Source organism: Lissotriton helveticus, chromosome 7 (genome assembly GCF_964261635.1).
Source record: "Lissotriton helveticus chromosome 7, aLisHel1.1, whole genome shotgun sequence".
NCBI lineage: Eukaryota > Metazoa > Chordata > Amphibia > Caudata > Salamandridae > Lissotriton > Lissotriton helveticus.
In genome coordinates, this window is record NC_136068.1 from 1351395431 (window position 1) to 1351416130 (window position 20700).

The 20700-nt window shown below is 46.7% G+C and overlaps 2 protein-coding genes across 6 annotated transcripts in view; one reads left to right on the top strand and one right to left on the bottom strand.

Annotated features, from left to right (window-relative positions):
* OGFOD3 (2-oxoglutarate and iron dependent oxygenase domain containing 3) overlaps positions 1-14700 on the bottom strand; it is a 1262510-nt gene extending 1247810 nt beyond the window's left edge. The window contains exon 1 of one of the 2 annotated variants that reach the window (XM_078654650.1): positions 14562-14700. In XM_078654650.1, the coding sequence (XP_078510776.1) occupies positions 14562-14623 (62 nt within the window). In that variant the 5' untranslated portion in view covers positions 14624-14700. The remainder of the gene's footprint in view (positions 1-14561) is intronic. The other variant, XM_078654651.1, reaches the window with a different exon arrangement.
* Positions 1-20700, top strand: part of HEXD (hexosaminidase D) — a 389672-nt gene that overhangs the window by 66492 nt on the left and 302480 nt on the right. Inside the window, exon 1 of one of the 4 annotated variants that reach the window (XM_078654646.1) lies at positions 14657-14785. The exons of 1 other annotated variant lie outside the window; for it this stretch is intronic. The gene's annotated coding sequence lies outside the window, so the exon portion shown is untranslated. Of the gene's footprint in view, positions 1-14656; positions 14786-14928; positions 15019-20700 lie in introns of those variants that run through there. 2 more of the 4 variants (XM_078654648.1, XM_078654649.1) reach the window with 2 other exon arrangements.

Genomic DNA, 20700 nt, shown 5'->3' on the forward strand with positions numbered 1-20700 from the left:
TGCAATCTGTTTGAGTTTTAATCGAATAAAAAAGTCACACTTCAGATTAGTTTATGTTCATGGTAATTGGCTTCATGTGTCAGGAAGTACAGGTGCATAAGGTTAGCCATATTTCCAGTGTTCATACCATACAGTAGACCAGGGACGGTTTCTCTTCGTGGGCAGAAGAGCCTCGCCCCACTTGCTGTGAGCTCAGCGGTAAACCCAGAATAATAAAAGGGTAATTTTCATTTTATTATTCTGTGTGCCGCCGGTCGTGGCGAGTGGATGGTGGGGGCGAGGCAGATTCCGGCAGATTGTAGGATGACATTGTAAATGCTCAAGTATGCCTGTCAGATTGGCCGGCCAATCTGACGTGCATTTAGAAGCCAGCAATCCCAGCACTGTAAAACAGCTAAGGGATAACAGGCACAGGCCCCCAGCCTCAAAATGAGCACTTGGTTAGCCTGCTCCAACATCAGGATTGGTTGGATTCGCGGTGCACAAAAAGGGAAGTCCTTCCCTTTCTTTCCTGCTCCTCGTCACCCCTAGGATCGGCACGGAGAGAGGAGCATCTGTTTGGAATGCCGGCAGCAGGCAGCATTTATGTTGAGTGCCCCACCATTAAATAATGTTGCTAGTCGCCACTGCAGTAGATGCCTTATTGGTCAGCTGTCAAATGCTTTTATAATGCTGATGTGAGACATATTCATGCATGTATATAAACATAACCTATGTGTTCTAATGCACATGAACTGCACAATAGAAGTCCAGTCAATGCTTTATATAGAACTGCTCAGCCTCTGCTGTCTCAAGGAGGGCATTAGGAATGTTAATTTTCTACTTTACGTTGCAGTAAATGCCTTTGTCATTTTCTCTTTTCACCACATTACATTGGTTTGGTATTCTCCTCTAGATAGATTACTATCAAAACATTTCAGCTGCATCACACCCATGTCAAACTGTGAGTGTGAAACCCGTCCGTGATTTCTGAACTATACAGAGCCATTTTTAGGTCTCGCCTATGTAATGCGCATGCGCTGTATAGGAGGAGACATTTAGAAATCGATTCAGTTTTTGGCCCTAAAACGTGCACGTTTTGCATTGCTTTCAATGGCAATGCGTGCACTTTTGGTAATTCCCTTGAGGGAGCGAGCTTTGAAAGTTCATGCTAGTAGTCCGGGGTCAGCTGGCAGTGAGCTTACACAAGGTGCGTGTGCGAGGGCCGGTGTGTTTGCTTTGAGGGAAGGCAGCTCGGATGAAAGACATGTGAGGGGCTAGGGGAGATAGGGGGCTTCCTTAATGTTAGGAAACACCCCGCACTGCCTTCAGTACATTTTCCGGGCTCCCCACTTCTGGGTGATATAAATCCGTGTTTCACCGAGATTTGTTTATATTGTCCCCGTGGACACAGCGTTCCTGTATCTAATAAAGGACTGCGGTAACCCCCTTCAGGGCACTATAGACTGCCCCATTGCAATGGTGCCATCTGGTGGCCAGTCAGAGCAGGGACAGTTGAATGAACCTGCTTCTTGATGAACATGGCGACCGACTTACCTCCTTTGGACCACAACTGCTGTGCAAAGTTTTCAGAGGAGGCCCGGTGTTAAAGACTGAGCCAGAGAAACACTGCTTGATTAATAAAGGCAGTTAAGCGAGAGGGAAAACATAAATGCAACAATAAAATAAAATAAAATAAAATCCCCAGCATGTAAAAAAAGTAACTGGCTATGACGACACATCCAGAGGCCTACTCAGCATTTCAGATAATCCACATTTGAGTACAGAGCACCCAACGCGTTATTAACCATATGAAGTGGAACATTTTGTAGTAGCCACAGAGGGCGCTGCATGCAGCTCTCTCTCAATGACCACCTCCCCTACTTTTCATGTCGGGGTCACCAGCGAGAGAGCTAGCCGAAACTCAACCAACCAGTTTCCTCGAGCTTGCGCCTCTAGTTTGAATTTCCTGCTGGGTGAATGGACAGGTTAGACAACATTGATTTTGTCCAGGTACTGCGGTGGGAGTCATGCAGTAGTTCCCAAACTGGGTGCTTGGTGTGCTGCGCCACTTGCTAGTTTTGATGGTGTACTGGGGTGCCGCTGTGAACAGATTGGGAACCACTGATTTAATGGGTTTAAACAAGTCAGTGGTAGTGGACAGGTATCCCCATCGTAATACTATAGAGATGTTGACCCAACTGGAAGGTGCAGTCATTTTTTCAACTTTAGATCTAAGGTCTGCTTATCATCAGATCAAATTGGAGGAGGGCTCCATAGACCTAACTTCATTTATCACTTCCTTAGGTTAAGCCTTTGGCTTAATATTTAAAGCCTCTGTATTTCAAAAAGCCATGAAGGATGTAAATAAATTCAAAATTTAGGAAAAGTAGAGGCAATTGCCCAGAGCTACTTCTCAGTTCCTCATTTTCCTCTCAGGGAATACAGAACAATAGATCATGCAGGGAGAAAGATCCAAGTTACAACTCCAATTGTCCTCTTTTTTATTCTTATTGGTTATTCCGTATTTTCAACATTCGTCGGAAATTCCTCTTCATTGTTTTCAAACTTCAACTTGATACAACATCTTCATTGACAAAAAGAAGGAAATTGAGCCAAGCCAACAAGTGTTTCGCGAAAAAATTTGCTTCTTCAGGGCTTTAGAATGCACGAACAATTGAATGTTAAATAGATTCCTGATTTTATTTAGTCACTGCCAAGATCAATATTCCTTTCGGTATGTTTCCCAACGATTCACAAAGCTGTATCCTCCTTCCAGTAAAAAGCAGTGACCAGTTTCATTAAGATTATGGGAAGCAAAAATAAACAAGCATTGGCAAATCCAGTAGGTCTGAAATTGCTGTTCAGCTTTTTAGTTTTGTCAAAGTGTGACTTATTTTGGCATGGTTTTTGTAAAAACTTATTGGTGTGGGATCTGCCAGACCCTAACCATTATAACAAACATTGGCAAAAGCAAAAATTGTTATTTTAGTCTCAAAAAGCACACACTGCCACAGTAGTTACTGGCACTGAACAAAACTAATTTGCGTGCCAATATGGTCCTTGTGAAAGAGCAAAATGCTGTCACTCACAGTGAAGCCAGCAGATACATAGAGAGAGACAGAATTTTAATAAACACAAATGGTCACGGTCAATGCCAGACCAAATTAGGGGTCCAATTCTTAAAGAAAGTTTCAAAAGTGCACCCAAGGTATATGTCCTTGCATTAAGTGCAGCTATACAGCTTTTGTGAATTCCCAAGAATCTACAGAAGTAGGACAAGAAATAGTACTCCTAGAAAATATTTGTAAACTGCATTTTAGCGTGATCAAATATGCATGTGTAGATTTGCTCATGCGAAAATCTGAGTGCTTGCAAGTTCACTTTCCCTCCAACCACTTTTTTCCCAACTCTGGAAGAAGGTTTACGTCTGCCATTGTCGGGAGTAAATTTCCAACATTTCTCAGTATGGGAAAAGGTTAGAGAAGAGTTGTTGAAAACCCTTAAAACATGCACAGACTCATAAGGGCATTCTAAACCTGGAACTATTGCTTACCACTGCCCCAGTATGTAGATCTGTGGAAATGTGGCAACATAAAGGGATTGCAAGTATTTCAAACCCTACTACGGTATGAGTCGGGGCATAATCAGAGAGGTTATATCAGAGTTCTTATATAATGAGATTGCTGCCTTAATTTGTCGCTGCACTACATGGCACCAAAGGGACAAGTGGATTTTGTTAAAGGACAAGTAGATTTATGAAGCAACCTGCCCCATGGACAAGTAGTCATTTTATTAAATTCTACACCCCTGCCTTAACGTCTGCCAAAACTGACCCTCTTTTGTAAATCTACAATTATTCAAACACGCTATATTCAGAAAAAGTGATCACTGTTTAATCTTTTCACCACAGTTTTTGATTTTCGTTTTCTTTTTGTCACACATAGAAAACCATACAAAAATAATCAACATTATTTATCCCTCCCACCAACACCATTACATACGTAACAGTGGATACAAACATAAATTCATTGACATAAATAATTATATTAAACACAAAAACCATAAGTCCAATACATCAATAAATCAGTTCTTGTTTCAAAAATGTCTGGAGCATATTCAGAAGGTTAAAAACAATTCTCAAAAATGTTTAGAAGCTCCCTAGTTTTCTGGACATGGTGCCCCTGTCAAAACGTGACTGTTTCCCCAGTGCGTATCTTTTACTACCCCACTAGGATGGCCAACGCGTTTCAAATCTCCTAGCCGTTCTAAACGCGTTGACCACTTCTAGTGGACCCACTGTCGTAATCTACAATTGTTTTGCAACATAGAGTGACTTCGAATCCCAGGGATTTACTAAGTGGAGTAGTAAAAGATACGCACCTGGGAAACAGTCACGTTTTGACATGGGCCCCATGTCCAGAAAACTAGGGAGCTTTTGAACTTTTTGAGAATTGTGTTTTCCAGAAGAATTCTGGCAAGAAGTTCCTTTAGACATTTTGGGATCGGTTTCTAGCAAAAGTGGTCAGTTTTAAGTCACAGTGTTGATAGATATGTTTTCTAGGTGGCCCGAAATTCACATATCTCTTAGTTACACACAATGATTTATTGATATTACTGTACGCTCTTTGAGTTAAGAGTGGTGTGCACTAACCTGTATCTAAACTTACCCCCGAGAGAGCCTTGGTCTGCTTAACCATAGCTACCACAGACAGTCAAGTGCAGAAGGAATACTTGGCCCAATGGCTGAGAATCCCTAGTATGTTGGGTCCCGGGACATAAGGAGTAAAAGGCCTCAATGTCCACAGTTTGGCACAGTAACTCCTGCATGCCCCGTGACCTCTGAAAGGGGTTCTGACAACTGCACTTCTTGACTATGAGGTTCTACGCCCATACAACCTCTAGTGACAGGGTGATACTCTTTCCCAATTTGCTTCAACACATTCACAGGTGTACTAAACTTCGGTCTCTTCTGACAAGATATTACTCTTCATCAAATCTGCAACACTTGGTCCTGCACAAGAGCATGTATCTACACAACAAACCACAGTTGGGTACTACACTATTTTCCCCAAACCGCTAACCAGACTCCACATAGAGACAAGAGTAAGTACTCACAGTGCTCTGAAAACATCATAATGGTGGATAATTCTCAAACAACAGATGTAAACTTACACGGACAAGTACGAACTCAACACATGCATTGCCAATAATATATAAATGGCATGTCAATATGCAAGAATCACCAACCAAACTACCCCAAATGCAATGAACCTTGTGGTTAGTGGGAAACAAGGCATATTTCCTAACTGCAGTGCACAGAATAACATAAACTCCATAAATGCCAAATAAATCTGCCAAATAATTAACAATGTCATATTTTAACCACACTATTGGACAAATTCCGGCAGACAATGTTTCAACTCCCCATGGCTTGTGGAAAATAGTATAGTCACAAACAATACAAAAATTCCATCGACAATGTCCATGAATAGAGTCTACTTCTCTTTCTAAATTAACCAGAAGGGCTTGGGTACGCTGCTATACCCCCAAACACCATATACCCTCTTCTTCCAGCACTGACTGGCGATGAAAGCTCCAATTTACCTGATGCTGCCGATTGTCCCAAGACCTCTGCCCATAGCCATCCCCACAGTGCGAGCAAGGGCAGCGTCATCTCCTCTGGCCACTCTGTGCTGGGTGCCATAAAATATGTGAAACAAACACAGGGCCCTCTAAAAGCATAGAGTAGCCTGTGCCACAGTCAACGTAATTGAGAAATCATACTGCTCATTCATCATCATGGTTCCTTTTGTCACAATTGTTATGTTATGTTATGTTATGTAGCTTTTATATAGCGTACGGCTACTCAGCAAGAGTGTCCCGACGCTTTCCACCAGCAGCTCAGAGTCAAATAACACAACACAGCTAAAAACAGAAGACATCAGAGAAAAATAATAAAAGCGATAGGCAGTAACAACAAACTAAGAATTAAAAAGCCAGGTCTTCAGGCCCTTCCTAAACTGGAGCAAATTGGCAGTGCTACGGAGTGGAAGTGGAAGCAGGTTCCAAAGCTGGGGAGCTCTGCAACTGAAAGACCGCCCTCCAGCACGGGCCTTCCTCACCCGCGGAACCACAGCTTTAAAGAGGGATTCCGAGCGGAGAGAGCGGACTGGACGATAAAAAGTCAGTCTCCGCTGCAAATATCCAGCCCCTGATCCATGCAGAGCTTTATGCATCAGGGTCAGGGATTTGAACTGGATCCGCTTCCTGATGGGGAGCCAGTGAAGCGTCTGAAGCAGCCCGGAAGCTCGAGCTCGTCTGCCTAGGCCAAAAATCGCCCGGGCAGCAGAGTTCTGCACCACCTGAAGGCGCTGGACCAGGTAATCAGGGAGGCCAAGAAAAAGGACATTGGCATAGTCTAGCCTTGAGCCGACAAGAGCCTGCACAGTAATCCTCCTGTGCTCCTCAGACAGCAAGGGCAAAAATTTGCGGAGCATTTTCAGGATTCCGTAGCAGGTGCCGGCCAGGCCGAGAATGTGAATTCGTAGCGACAGCTGGTTGTCAAGCTTGACGCCCAAATTTTTGGCCACCAAGGAAGACTGTGCTGGAGGGTTCATGTCGGACGGCCACCAATGCTGCCACTCCGGATCGACAACGCAACCAAAAAATAAAATCTCAGACTTGCCCGAGTTGGCCCTCAGACTGTTCCGCTGGAACCAGTCGAAGACCAGTACGAGGCAGTCCCGGATTCTCTCTCCATCAAACTCTTGGTCTTTCCCGCATGTGAAGAGGAGTTGCGTGTCGTCGGCATATGAGACGATCTGGGCCCCGTAAGCCTCCACCAAGGCCGCCAAAGGGGACATAAAGATGTTAAATAATGTGGGGCTCAACACAGAGCCCTGTGGAACCCCAACTCCCAATGGCGGCATCTCGGCGGAACTCTGGGAGACCCAGACCGGCTGGCGGCGGCTTTCAAGGAAAGAAGTAAACCACCTGAGCACCGTCCCCCTAAGGCCGATGTCATAAAGCCTGGCTAAAAGCGCCTTGTGGGGGACGGTGTCGAAAGCCGCCGAAAGGTCTAACATGACCAGCATGGCCCTACCGCCGACATCCAGGGTCTCCCTGATGATCTCAGTAACCTCCAACAGAGCCGTTTCCGTACTGAAGTTAGGGCGGAAACCCGATTGAGATGGATGGAGCAGATTATTAGCTTCCAGAAAGCTTGACAGAACACCGTGGGCATGTTTTTCCGTTATCTTCGCCAGCGCTGGTAGAAGCGAGATTGGCCTGTAATTCGCCAAAGCCTCGGTGTCGAGACCCGGTTTTTTTAGGAGGGGGATCACCATCGCTCTTTTCCAAGAACTGGGGACCCTTCCCTCCCTCAGGGAGGCATTGAGGATGGAGTTGACCAGTGGATTCACCACTGCCGCCATCCCGGCCAAGAATTTGGCGGGGCAGGAGTCAAGTGGCGAGCCAGATTTAAGATTGGCCAGCAGCGTCCGGGAGGCATCACTGGAAACAACAGGGAAATCGGAGAGCACCGCCGCAGATATATGCGGTAGTCTGCAATCCGCCCTCACAGTGCTGCTTCCGTCCGGTCCCTCCACGAAGGTGGCCTGAATAGCCTTGATCTTATTTGTGAAGAAACCAGCAAGATCACAAGCCCAAGCATCCGCCGAAGCTTGTGGGGGCGGATGGGAGCTGGGGATCGTAAACTCCCTCACAATATTAAAGATCTCCTTACAGGAGTTCGCAGATGCCTCGATCCTCCTAGCCAGATAGTCCCTCTTGGCACCAAGGATGTCCCGATGGTAGGCCTTCACCACCGCCTTATAGGCGAGTTTGGCCTCCCCATCATACAAAAGGCGCCAGGCCCTCTCGGCCACCTTGCACTGGCTCCGAGCCGCACGAAGCGCCTCCGTAAACCACGGTGCAGATTGCCGTGCCACCGTGGACCGGGGGGCTGCCTTAGGGGCAAGATCGTCAAGCCTATCGGTGAGCCATCACTGCAGAGTCTCCGTGTCGCTGTCCAAATCACCCGAAAGATGACAGGGGTGATCCAGCAGCGCCTGCTCTAGCATGTCGGGTGTCACTCTATGCAGCGCTCTCGAGGCCGGTCTGAGCACGGTAGGCGCTCTGTGATCCGGGCGTGCACATTCCAACACCGAAAAACTGATCAACCAGTGGTCAGTCCAGAGCATCTGCAGGGTGTCAACCTCCGTGAGTGGCACAGATGAAAACACCTGATCCAGGGTATGCCCCTTCTCATGTGTTGGCCCTGACACGCACGGTATAAGACCAAGCGGAGATGTAACATCCAGCAATTTGGCCGCATCAGGGTCGTCCGCCACATCAAGGTGGAAATTGAAATCACTGGCCACAATACAGTGCTGTGAGGTCAGCGCCAACTCAGAGACGGCTGTCTGCAGATCCTCCAAAAAGGAACCCACAGGGCCTGGTGGTCTATAGACCAGCAACCCCTTCAGGGCCTGACCAGGGGACAGTCTGAGCGTAAAGGCGAGCGACTCGGCATTCCCGATGGAGTTCAAGGGAAGCACTGAGCAAGAGACGCTCTTTTTCACCACAACCGCGACTCCCCCTCCCCTGCCCTTAGCTCTGTCCTGCCGGAAGATATTATACACCGGAGGAATAGCTGAGAAGACGTCCGGATTGGATGCCTCTCCCAGCCAAGTTTCCGTCAGTAGCAAGCACAAGGGATTCTCCCTGACCAGAAGATCGTGAATGTGCAGGGCATGGCGACCTACCGACCTCGTGTTCAGCAACAGGCAGAGATGCTTCACGCCAGCAGCTGCCGGGCGAGGAACTGTAGCACAAGTCCAGGAAGGCGTCCAGCCGCAACCCGGACAGCGTCGTTTGCCCCGAAACCGCCCCGGGAAAACGGAGCGGCAAGAGCTGGAGTGGCCCCGCATGCCCCGCAATGACGCAGAGGAATAACAAATCATCGCAGCCAGAGTAGTGCCGGACCAGGGTCCCCCGCCGCCCCGACGCCTCCGGGACGCAGACGGGCAGGACTCCGGCACGACTCAGGCTAAGCGAGGGCGTCAACCTGCGCGACACGCTGCGCGTGGGGAAGCGACTTTAAATAGGCGCTCCAGTCCTTCCTCTAGCGCGAGTCCGCTCCAAGATGGCGGCCGCCGCCGGATGGAAGAGCCCCAATCCAAAATGGCCCCCAAGGTAGTGCCCCCAGACCCGGACCCACCAAAGTGGTGGTGCTTTGAGGCACACTAGTGCGATTTTAAGTGCAGTGAGGGGAGAGAGGGGCGCGAAGTGCAGGCAGCCGAATTAAGAACAGGGGTAAGTGAAAAAAAGTCTCAAACCAAAATCCAGAACGAGGAGAGTTAAAATAACACAGCGCTGCTAGAGCGCGAGCACCGCAATGTGGCAGATGGTAAAAGTGAATGTATTAAGCTCTAGGGGTCATTTCAGAGTTATGCGTACAGTAAAGGTGATTTCCCTTTCTCTTCCCACGGCCTACCTAGCGAGGTTCGCATAACATTGGCTTCATATCATTGAGTTTAAGCTCTGGACAACACATTGGGAAACAGCACCTCAGTTTAAAACCCACCCTCTGCTCTTTGCCCTTGTCAGATTTGCCCATCCTTCTTACTAGGCACCCTCACTGGGCTCCTCCTGCCCAGCAGCTTCAACTGACACTACTTGCTGGTGGGTTTGAGGGTGGGCACGCCCACACTAGTCATCCATGATAACAGGGCCACCTCGCTCGTCACAAAAGGCCTCCTCCCCTGCCAGAAATTGCTCCCAACTACCACAAGAGTCTGGCCGCATTATCATGTATGTCCTTCACAACTTGTTGCCAAAATGCTGCAGTTAGAAGGCACAGTCTTAATACAAGAATCTTGCTCCATTCAGGTTGGAGTAAGTTCTTTATTTAATGATAGGTGCTTAGGTTATAGCAACAGCAGGTATGCCCTGTCAGGGTTACATCCCCACTCCAACTGTACCCATCTCATAACTTTCACACCACAGAACACACCAACATTATATTACATCATTCACTCTAAGTATTCCAAACGCTAACTCAGACATACAGGGAATGTGGAGAAATGCGTTTCTTCTTTATTCACAAATCAGGGTTGTTGCAAAGTCATCCTGTACCCTGGGAACCCCCCTAACATTTTGCTGACTGGAACTGGTGGTAACTGACTCTGACTGACCCTGGGCTCTGTTTAACCAGGCCCAGGGCCATGGCCAAGCTAAAAGGAACACATTAGAATGCAGTTAAGACACCCAACATACACTAGGGTACACTATGGTATAGTGGTGTACCCCTGTAATAGGCATGCCCTACCCCTAAGCCCCTAGTATGTAATAGGGCAGGGGACTGAAACTACCTAGAAGTCTCCAGTATCCTGGGGCATGGCAGTTTAGAGGCCAGCAGATTCTCTGCACCAGCATGTGTGCAGTGCTGAAGCCTGAGGTCAGTTTAAAAGCAGCACTGGTTGCCAGGACAGCTTTTAAACCTTAAATTGTGCCCAAAGTCGACTTTGGGGGTAGGGGCCCTTACAAATGAAAAACCTACCATGTTCTTGCATATTAGGGACCACCCAGGGTCACCCCTAGGTATCCCAGGGGTGGGGGGTCAGTTATCCATAAGGTACACCCTTATAAAATGAGTTTTTATATGCCTGGGTAAAGTGAAATTTTACATTTCACTCCCCACATTCTATTAAAGAGCTGCTCAAATTCGACATTGATGCTGGAAGAAGTGGAGGATCTGCAATATTTCTGCAGATTCAGAACCCCTGAAGTCTCCCCTAGTTGCACAGGGGGTGGGGGTCCTGTAGAAATTAGGGAAATACTTATAAAACATGGTTTTATAAGCCCTGGTGCTAAAAAAGTGGCCAAAGTCATGTTCCCCATTGCAAACCCCTTGGCCCATGGGTTAACATAGTAGGAAGTTATTGATTAATAAATATTGATAGGAGAGGACTAGCCGGACCATTCAAAGACTTCCCAGAATGGTAGTAGTAAATCCAACAATATTATATTGCTGAATTTCTCCTAAAGTGTACATACAAGAAGTTATGAGACTTTCTTGTTTGTAAGTCCAAATTCAGCCTTTCAGGGGTCTGCCCTGATTGGTCAGAGTTAAGTGGATTAGCCAGGCTGCTGGGAGGGCAGTGTGCTGGTTTATAGGAATGCCAGGCCAGGAGGTGGCATCGTAAACTGTGCTCTTCAAAGGCAGAGGGGAGACCTGGGTTTCAGCTTCACTCTGACACTCTTGACCCAATGTCAGGGCTAGGCTTAAGGAAGGTATGTGCAGATGGTAGGGGGAGAGTCCATGAAAATAAGCCATCCCAAGGGGTGTGTTTAGCCAGCTCTTACCTCCTTGCTGGAAAATCAGCCATTATGCATTTGGAAGAATGATGCACTCTGTAACAAACTAATGCCACACACTACAGGATGTGGTCATAACTATGAGGAGTTGTCCTGCTCTCATTGGTCAGCAGTGACCTGGTGCTTGACCCAGAGAATTTTGAATAAGTATCTGAGAGGGACAGAGCCCTCCAGATCTGCTGCTTGAAACTGAATGAAGCAAGAAATGCCTAGCTGAAAAGATTTTGCAGTGCAAGGAACTCTAAGGCCTGACCTCTGCAGACTGCACCAAGTGAAACTGCAGCCCTGTGGATTACCTTGCTGCAAAAGGACTCAGTGTACTCCCTGAAGGCTAGTAGGTTAAAGAGCTCAACTGGACTATCACCAACTAAATCTAAACATTGGAGACCCATCAGTGGATTTGTAAGAGTGTGATTCAAGTGGTTTGCGGAATTGAAGTTTCACACTTTTTTAAGGACCCTTTTGGAGATTCCAGAACTTTGGATTGTGTGTTGGATACTTTGGGACCCGCAAGCAGAACTCCAGGAAGGTGTTCTAACTGGACCCCGGTTGCTGAAGAAGGCAGCCCACCACAGTGGTGAGAAAATTCTTCAGAACAATTTATAAAGGTGTGTCCCTGACAGAGAAAACGAAATGACTAAAAGGGGCACTGTTGGTTTCTAAGCACTAGAAAGTGACTAATCTTTAAAAATTCATATCTCTGGTTCCCTACAGGGGATTATTTTCATTTTGGTGTCATTTAAAAGATAAAAATATAACCTATTTTTCTAAATTGGTGTTGGATTTTTGTTCTGTGTTGTGTCTTAATTATTTACTGAAATTGTGTTTTTAAATGCTTTACATACCTGTCTTTGAAGTTAAGCCTGTCTGCTCGCAGCCACGTTACCAAGGGTTGAGCAAAGGAATAATTTTCTAAGACCTATGCTGAGTCCTATCATGTGTTAGTGGCCTTATTGCCAGTGGCAGACCTACATTTGCCCCTACCAATAACCCACTTTCCAACAAGGGTATGCTTATAAACATCAGGATCATCTGCAGGTTACATGTATATATGTAAGTGATACCCAACCAGAAGCATGGACCTTCCTTACTCAGCCTTTGGTCTTAACTGAAATAACTAGGAGACCAATACGTCAAGTGGCATAGAAAGATTCCATGCAGGATCATACTGATGGTGGTGCAGGGACAAGGAGAACAAAGGGAAAGCACAACACAATATTTAGCCAATAGCACATCACATTCCGGGATCAGAGATTAAACACCGATCTTTCCATTAAGGCAGTAGTCTTCTGGGTTATCATCCCAGTATTATACATGGCTCCTCCCCTTGTGACTCTACTCCTGACTGCCGAACCCTTCATACCCCAAAGTGTGGCTTTACGGAGCATTATTATTGCAGCATTGATTATGCTCATAGTGTGAACACTATGTGCAGCAGCCCACAGCAAAAAGTGGAGAACTTCAAAAACATATTAGTGTATCTTGTTCCGTTGTTCACCCTATACCTGGTAAGGTCCTATCTCTAGAATCTGCCCTTAACACCTGAGATCCTCTGTCAGTCTGACTTGTCTAGCAGGCCCTTAGCATGGCATCTTTAGACAGGGACCAAATGGGACCCGTGGCCCAGATACATTTGTCCAGCCCTCCCTTGGTCCCCACCAGCACAGCCGTTGAGTGTACTGAGAGATGAAAGCACAACAACAACAAAAAAGACACTGAACCTTATCACACACATTAATTTATCCACCAACGTTTCAGTGTTTGAAGCAGCACATGAACCTACATGATTGTTTCAAATGTTTAAATCTGACTTTGAATCTATGTTATGTTCTTAGATATATACATACATACAAAACGATACAAAGATGTTTGCAACAAAAAAACACTTTTTTTGTTGCTAAAATCGTGTCTGGTTTTGTATGCATGGATATATCTAAGAACATAACATAGAAACAAAGTCAGATTTAAACATTTGAAACAATCATAAATATATATATCCTACTGGCAGTCGCCAGTAGGTAGTTATTATTCGGACCTAGTTTCCATAGAAAAGCGTTTTTTGTTTTACTAATAACTTTCGCACCGTTTGACGAATCTTCACGAAATTTTCAAAACTAGTTTGCCACTCACTTCATCTGCTGTTTGTAAAGTTTTGAGGAGATTTATCAAGTGGGGGCCTGAGAAAGCAGGGGGTTGGAGTGTTCCCCAAATGCATTTGCCCAATGTAATTTCCCATAGGGATTTTGAACACCACTATAGCCCGAACCGCTGAATGGACCTACACCAGATTTGGTTGAAAGCTAGATCTTGGATCAGAAAGAATGCTTTTTTGCAATTTGGTGTAAATCCGTACAGCAGTTTTGAGATCTGATTGACTGGCACCACTATAACCAGAAAGTTGTGGCGGCCACCTTGTGACTCAGACTAGGCCGAGTCCCCCCAAAAACGGCCCCCAAAAAATAAGAGGGAAGGTCTGGTGGCGGGGTCCCGCCAGGGAGTAAAAAAGCTTTTTTTTAATACAAAAAAAAATAATTCTGCGTGCCCTAATATAACTATAGTTCACGTCCTCCACATGCACTGCTAATTCTCCCACGTTACATCAGTCATGACATCTTTTATGACATTGATAATATCACTGCAACATTTTGCAATAAAATTCCTGAAGAGAAAATTGTGCATGGCAGGGGCACGAGTTATAGTAACTATAACTGCTGAATATCTATGGGTTTAAGTGTGTAAAATCTGAAGTGAACTATAACGTCCCTACAACCTCTCTTCCTTTTAGTGAATTTCTATTTTTTTTTCTAAATTCTATTTCCCAGCCATGTCCCTGTAACCTTTAAATGGCTCATTCAGTTTTCTCAGCTGTCCAGTTTCCGTCCCTCTAAAAGTCCCTTCTGGAGATGCCAATGGCATGAAAACCACTATAAGATCTGTTAAAATAAGGAAAAGCGTGGAGGTATATTGCAAAGACACCCCTTGTATAGAGAAGGAAGCAGGCGCTATAATAAAAGGGAGCGTTATGTTCTTTGGCGGAAGGGCTGGCACTGCACCAATGACGCTACGCATACGTCACAGAGAGATGGAACTCTGAGTGGGAGGGTTCTGCGCGGATCCTTGTAGCTGCCCCACTACATCCTAATGACACCCTGTCACACCCCTTCCCTTCTTTCTCGAGATGTGAGCGTAATGGTGGTTACCTGATTCCCCTCTTCTTGTTTTCGGCAGGCTCAGCCACTTTGTTTCTCTTCTGGACTGGCATTATGGTGATCACCTGCTATGCAGGATTTTCCATACAATATCTAACTAGGAACAAACCCCGTTGCTGGTTATTGTGCCTTCTTTTTGCGTCTTTTGTACATTAATTACGGTATTCACGACCGTAGTGTCAGAGCTGTGCCACACGAGAACTCACACGAATCAGGTAAGCTCAAACATATTATGAAAATGTGGGAATGGTTTAGAGGGAAAGTCAAGTCATGTGATTGGTTGGAGAAAGCTCTCGCCCCTTGCTCATTGGTAGTTGGGATCAGAGATTTGGCTTGTGGCCTAAAATAATCCCGGAAGTCAAAGTCAATTGTCTATTGGCTGCGAGGTACCGACCGTGACTCAATAGTTGTCTTTGGGTATGCCTGTCAGATGTTCATTGGCTGCTTGGTAACGTAAACTACACGTGTTCTTGGTATAGTATTTTCCTGCAGGATTACCACGTTATTTGGGCACGTACCATAGACGTTAGTTCTGGGTTGCCGTTTCTTTTCTTTACTGTGTTGCTTACACAATGGCGTTCGGTGAAAAGAACCAGCACGGCAGCAGCTGTACACGGACGTGTGCAACCTCTGGCATCGGTAGAGCCAGTAGATATGGCTTCCAACTGTCAAAGCCTCTGTAACAGAGGCTCTGTTACACATCTTGCACTATTTATTTCACACATTCTTGAACTCCTGCAACCATTCATCCACCTATTGTGTTTTACTCCAAGTACACTCCCTCTGTGCACAATATCACTCAAGTTCACTTCACACACAAATTGATCAGTCGTTGAAGTAGAACTTTCGCAGCAGATTCACTTGTGATGTGATCAAACTAAAAGCTTTCAGGAGCACAATAGAGAGGGACTTTGACTTCACCCACATGTTCGTAGACAGAATAATGTTTTGATTGGGCCAAAGTTGTAAGCTTCCACAGAAAAAAAGTGCTTCCCTGTCGCAAAGATGTGATTGTTTTTGTTGATCCTGATTCCTGAGCCAGCAGCAGCATGGATGCCTGAGCTTGAATTTTAAGGGACACTTATATGGCGTTGTATGCTGTTAAAATATCTTAATTAACAAGATACTTTACATTGTTTGTGTTTCTCTGGCAGCGGCACGAATGGGAGGTCATTAACTTTAGACTTCAGAGTGCAATTTTCAGTTGGAGAGTAGTATGGGATTCTCAGGAATACACTAGTGTACATGGATTTGTTAGGCCTGACTTGACAATACAGCTTTCGCCAGATCTTGTGCGATCAACAATAAAAAGGCGTTTTAGAGTGCTGCTGAGCGAGGGATTGAGTCTCCACACACATGATGCTTTCCCTGAGTATAGGTTTTTATTGGTGCCCAATTTGTATGCTTCCTCTAAAAAGTTATGAAATGTTATGATAAAGGCACTAGGCTTGCTGTATTTATTATGAAAAGCATATGTTAAACTTTCAGGCATTTAAGATTGTTTCTCCTCTATATTAAAACCTACAGACAGGTATTTTGTTACATGGAATCGCGCAGATTGCCGCAGTAGGCAAGGATTTTGGAGTCGACGATCCACCCTAACAAATCAAAGGGAAATTAGATAGGCAATACAATGATCTTGGCTAGCCTCTCTTATGAGAGATAGTATTTTGTTTTGCCAACTGTAATTTTGTATATTTTTGTGCTGTTTGTTTGATGGCTGCCTTGTGGAAAGCTTATGCTCAGTATAGTAGGCTTGAGTTGGTTATGGTGACAAGTCAATGATAAAGCCTACAGACCTGTTTTTTTATTATGAAAAGTTAAGATCATTGCAGTAGTCCTGACATATTGATTGTGAAAGCATATGTTAAAGTCAATAGACACTTAAGGGTGGGTTGTTTTAACTCCCAATTAAAGCCTACTGATTTTTTGTTACAAAGAATCGCACAAATTACCTTAGGAAAAGGTTTTAGTGTTGGTTACTGTTGGACCTGGCCCTTTTTGGCAGGTTCAACCCGAAACTTTTTGCTTTTTCCTAGCCTGTGTCTGTGACCTGGTGTTGGTGATTTTAGGCCTCTGCGCACTTTTTCACTGTGGTACAGTGTAAAGTGCGTGAGCTCTCTGTGTATGTGTGGTGAGTGACCTGCCCTCCCATAGGAATGAATGGGGAATATGTATGCCCATGGTAGTTCCTGATTTGTGGGGAGTGCAGGGTCGAGTTTGATATGTGCGAACTCGTGAGATTGAATGCTGCGTAATGGTGTATGCGGCATGATTGTGTCTAGTCTAGAAGTGCCACTTTTAGAAGTTGGCCTATTTGTGTAATCTGTGCCTGGCGTGTGATTGGCTGGTGAGCCTGGCCCAGGAGTGTCTGGGCCTGCTTGTGGATTGACTGTCTGGTTTGAGGATGACAGGGGCTGCAGAGCCCCCCAGGAGGTTGTCTGAGTCAGCCCGTGGATGAAAGGCTGCATCTGCTGCCAGGGAAGTGGGAGGAGATAGCACCTGGGAGTGAATGAGGCTGTGCCTGCCTGCCACAATGCTGGCTCCACCTCCCTGCTGGGCGACTGTCACCTCTGTCCCTGACACTGAAAAGAGTTCCCTATAACCAGTTCTAGCTGGTTCTCACACTGCCTGCACAAAGACTTCAAAGACTTTTCTCTGTATAAGAAGGGGCTGTGTCCCCTTCCAAGATGTTCTTGTTTTTGGACTTGAATCTGCCAGGGGCGTGCTGCTGCTTGGGCCCAGGGGAATCCCTGGGCCCTGCCCAGCCCCTGGACACCTGATGGACTTTCCTTCTCTGGGAGCTGCTGTGCTCCACCTTATGTCCTGGACTGCTGAGGTCCTGGACCCCTGAAGGACTTTGCTGGACTTGTGGACCTTTACTGGTCCCTAGCGCTGGGAGTGCTTTGCTCTCACCCCTAGCGCCTGGTGGCGCTTTATTTCAGCCTTTAGCGCTAGGAGCGCTTTATTTTTCTGTTGTAGCGCTTGGAAGCGCTTGACTTGCTATTTTAGCGCATGGAGTGCTTTAAATTTCCTTTAGCGCTTGGGGAGCGCTTTATTTGTTGAAGCCGGTGCCCACCCGGCATTTGCCCGAAATTGCGAGCATAGCGAGTGCCTACCTCGCTTCATATTTGAATTTACGAGGGAGCCTACCCCTCGGATATCGATTCCCCGCCTGCCTGCCTAATACAGGCCGCAGCGCTGCCCGCGGCGACCCGGAAGTGTTCGGCCGGCCGGCCAATCGCTGCGCGGCCCCGAGATAGACAAACCGGAAGTCCCGCCCTCGGCACTGCAGCGCGAGGAGGGAGACCGGAGTGGCTGCGAAGAAGAAGCATGGCGGCCGGTGAACAGGGCTCCCGTGTGCCGAGGGAGCCCTGCAACGAGAGGAGAGGAAGCCGCCTGCCGTGTCCGTCCCGGGGCTCCTGAGTGAAGGGAGAGCCCCGGGGAGGGAGAAAAGTCCCACGCCGCCTGCCCAGAGAAGTGCCGCCGAGGTCTGGTGCGTCTGGGCTGGGGCGGATGAGGCGGGGGCAGTTCTGTTGCTGCTCCGCGAGGGAGCAGATGGATTTTTTGTGGTGCCGGTGGAGGCACTGTGTCAAGAGCGGCCCCGTGTGGCAGTGGGCCGCTCCAACGAGGAGGATGGTTGCTCGGGCCTAGAGGGGCCCCCGTTTTGTTCTTTAGGGGAGGGTGGTGTCGGGGCACGTTGTTGGTGCCCGCCCCCTCCCCCTGTGCCCATACCTGTGCGGCCCCCATCTTCAGAGCGGCCCGATGGCAGCGGACCGCTCCAGCTAGGGGACCGTGCTTGTGTAGAGCCCAGAGAAGGCTCCGGGGGCCATATTAGTTAGAGGGGGCGTCCGGGCACATTGCCGGTGCCCGCCCCCTCCTGCCTGCGAGGGATCTGTTCAGAGCCTCGAGGGCTCCATGGGCCATAATTGTTTAAGAGCCTGTGTGGCTCCAACGTTTGGGGCATGTGTTATGCCAGAACCTGTGTGGCTCCAACGTGGACACGAGTGTCTTCAGAGCCTGTGTGGCTCAGCAGTTGGCACAGTTCTGTTCTAGGGTCAGTGAGGACCCTGTCGCAGTTTGAAGTTCCCAGCTGCCCAGCAATTAGTGGGCAGCTGCACCGTTTAGGCGCTTGGGATTGTCCACAGGTGCCCAGCAAGTAGTGGGCACCTGCACCGTTTAGGCCCCTGACATTGAGACACAGGGCGCCCTAGCCCCAACAAGGCCAGTTGGCCTAGGGACTGCCACAGGTGGTGGCTTATGTAGGTTTTGCGCAATTGTGTGGTTTTTCCTTGCACCTCTGAATGTTTTAGGCATCATGTGTCTTTGCGCTATTGAGTTGTGTTTTCTTTCCTGGCACCTCTGAATGTTTTTAATGCATCATGTGTCCTCCTTGATTTTACACCTCTGAATGTGTTGGTTGATACATCATGTGTTTTTCCTTCCCTGCACCTCTGAATGTTTTATGCATCATGTGTTTTCTTTCCCTACACCGCTGAATGTATTTTTGATGCATCACGTGTAATGTGTTCTTGCTGATACCCCTAAATGTATTTTATTCTTAGGTGGTTGTGTTTTGCCTAGTATAGTTTATACTGAATGTTTTAGGCATCATTTGTCTTTGCGCTATTGAGTTGTGTTTTCTTTCCTGGCACCTCTGAATGTTTTTAATGCATCATGTGTCCTCCTTGATTTTACACCTCTGAATGTGTTGGTTGATGCATCATGTGTAATGTGTTCTTGCTGATACCCCTAAATGTATTTTATTCTTAGGTGGTTGTGTTTTGCCTAGTATAGTTTATACTAGAGAGGTTATGTGTCCATGCGTGATCTAGGCCTATGGTTATTAGTATTGCGTAGTGTGTACCTACCTTTACCAGTAGTTACTGGTTGTGATTTATAACTGTTATTTTGTGCTATTCTTGCTAATTTGTGCTACAGGGATTTTATATCCTTTTATTCTAATTTCTGACAGTATTTCTATTTCTAAAAGTGTTGATCCTGACAGTGGCCCTAGTGGCCCTGTCTTGTAAATAATCCCTTATGAATATTGCCCGTGCCAGTTGGCACAATGTACATGTGTGATTTCTATCTGATGTGGTTTTGACAATACACAAGTTATTTTTATATAACCTTGTGTGGAGTTCCTTTTGTGGTGTGCCTAGGATGTTGTTGTTGTTGTGTGCTGGCGCAAATGCTTTACACATTGCCTCCGAGTTTAGCCTTACTGCTCGTGCCAAGCTACCAAAGGGGTGAGCAGGGGTTATCTTGGCGTGTGACTCCCTTGCCCTGACTAGAATGGTGGTTTCTGTCTGGCTTTGGCGTCAGCCTTAGCCTACCAGAAATAGCCAGTTCTAACATTGGTGGTCAGCGGTGCGGATTTATTTATTTATTAGAATTTTGTAGAGCGCCTGGTTACACTAGCAAGTGTGTCCCCGCGCTGTAAATGCTAGGACTAGGATTAGGACTTGTGTTTGCGCAGTGCCACAGCGACAGCTGGCTACATTACAAAACTCTGCATTTTCTAGATAGTCACATGTTTGGGATTATTGTTTATGATTTTGTTTTTCCTCAAGAGTGTCATTTTCAAATGGTGTTTCCTGCGCTTTATGTTTAGTGGCAGATGAGAGAAAATGACAGGGTGGGACGCCAGTAGAGGGGGAGGTTCCCATAGATTAGGAATCCCTTGCTGGGTCCAGTGGCCATTCCTGTTCCTGTCCCTGTGTGGGTAGATGGAAGAGAGGGAGTGTGGAGGAGAAATGGCTTGCTTGGGAGGGTGTTTATCCCCTGAGTGTAGTGTGTGTGTGTCTGGATTTCCCAGTATGGTAGGATCCAGTGGTGGCAGCTTAAATGTGTCCAGTGCGTGAAGTCCCATTCCCAGTTCCCAGAGTATGGTGCCTGGTGCTCAGTAAGAGGGGTACAGGTTGAGAGTCAGGGGCAGTGAGGAACTGTCTCACCAGTCTGGAGGGGGAGTGTGTGGATGAGTGGTGTCTTGAACAGGAGGAGTTGGTGTGAGGTTTTTTAGGTCTCGTGACCTACAATGCGCGCAAGCGCATTGAGGAGCGAGAATTCAAGTGCTCGAAATCCTCGTCAAACCAAGGGCTTCGTTCCTTGCGGTTTTCTTGAAGTT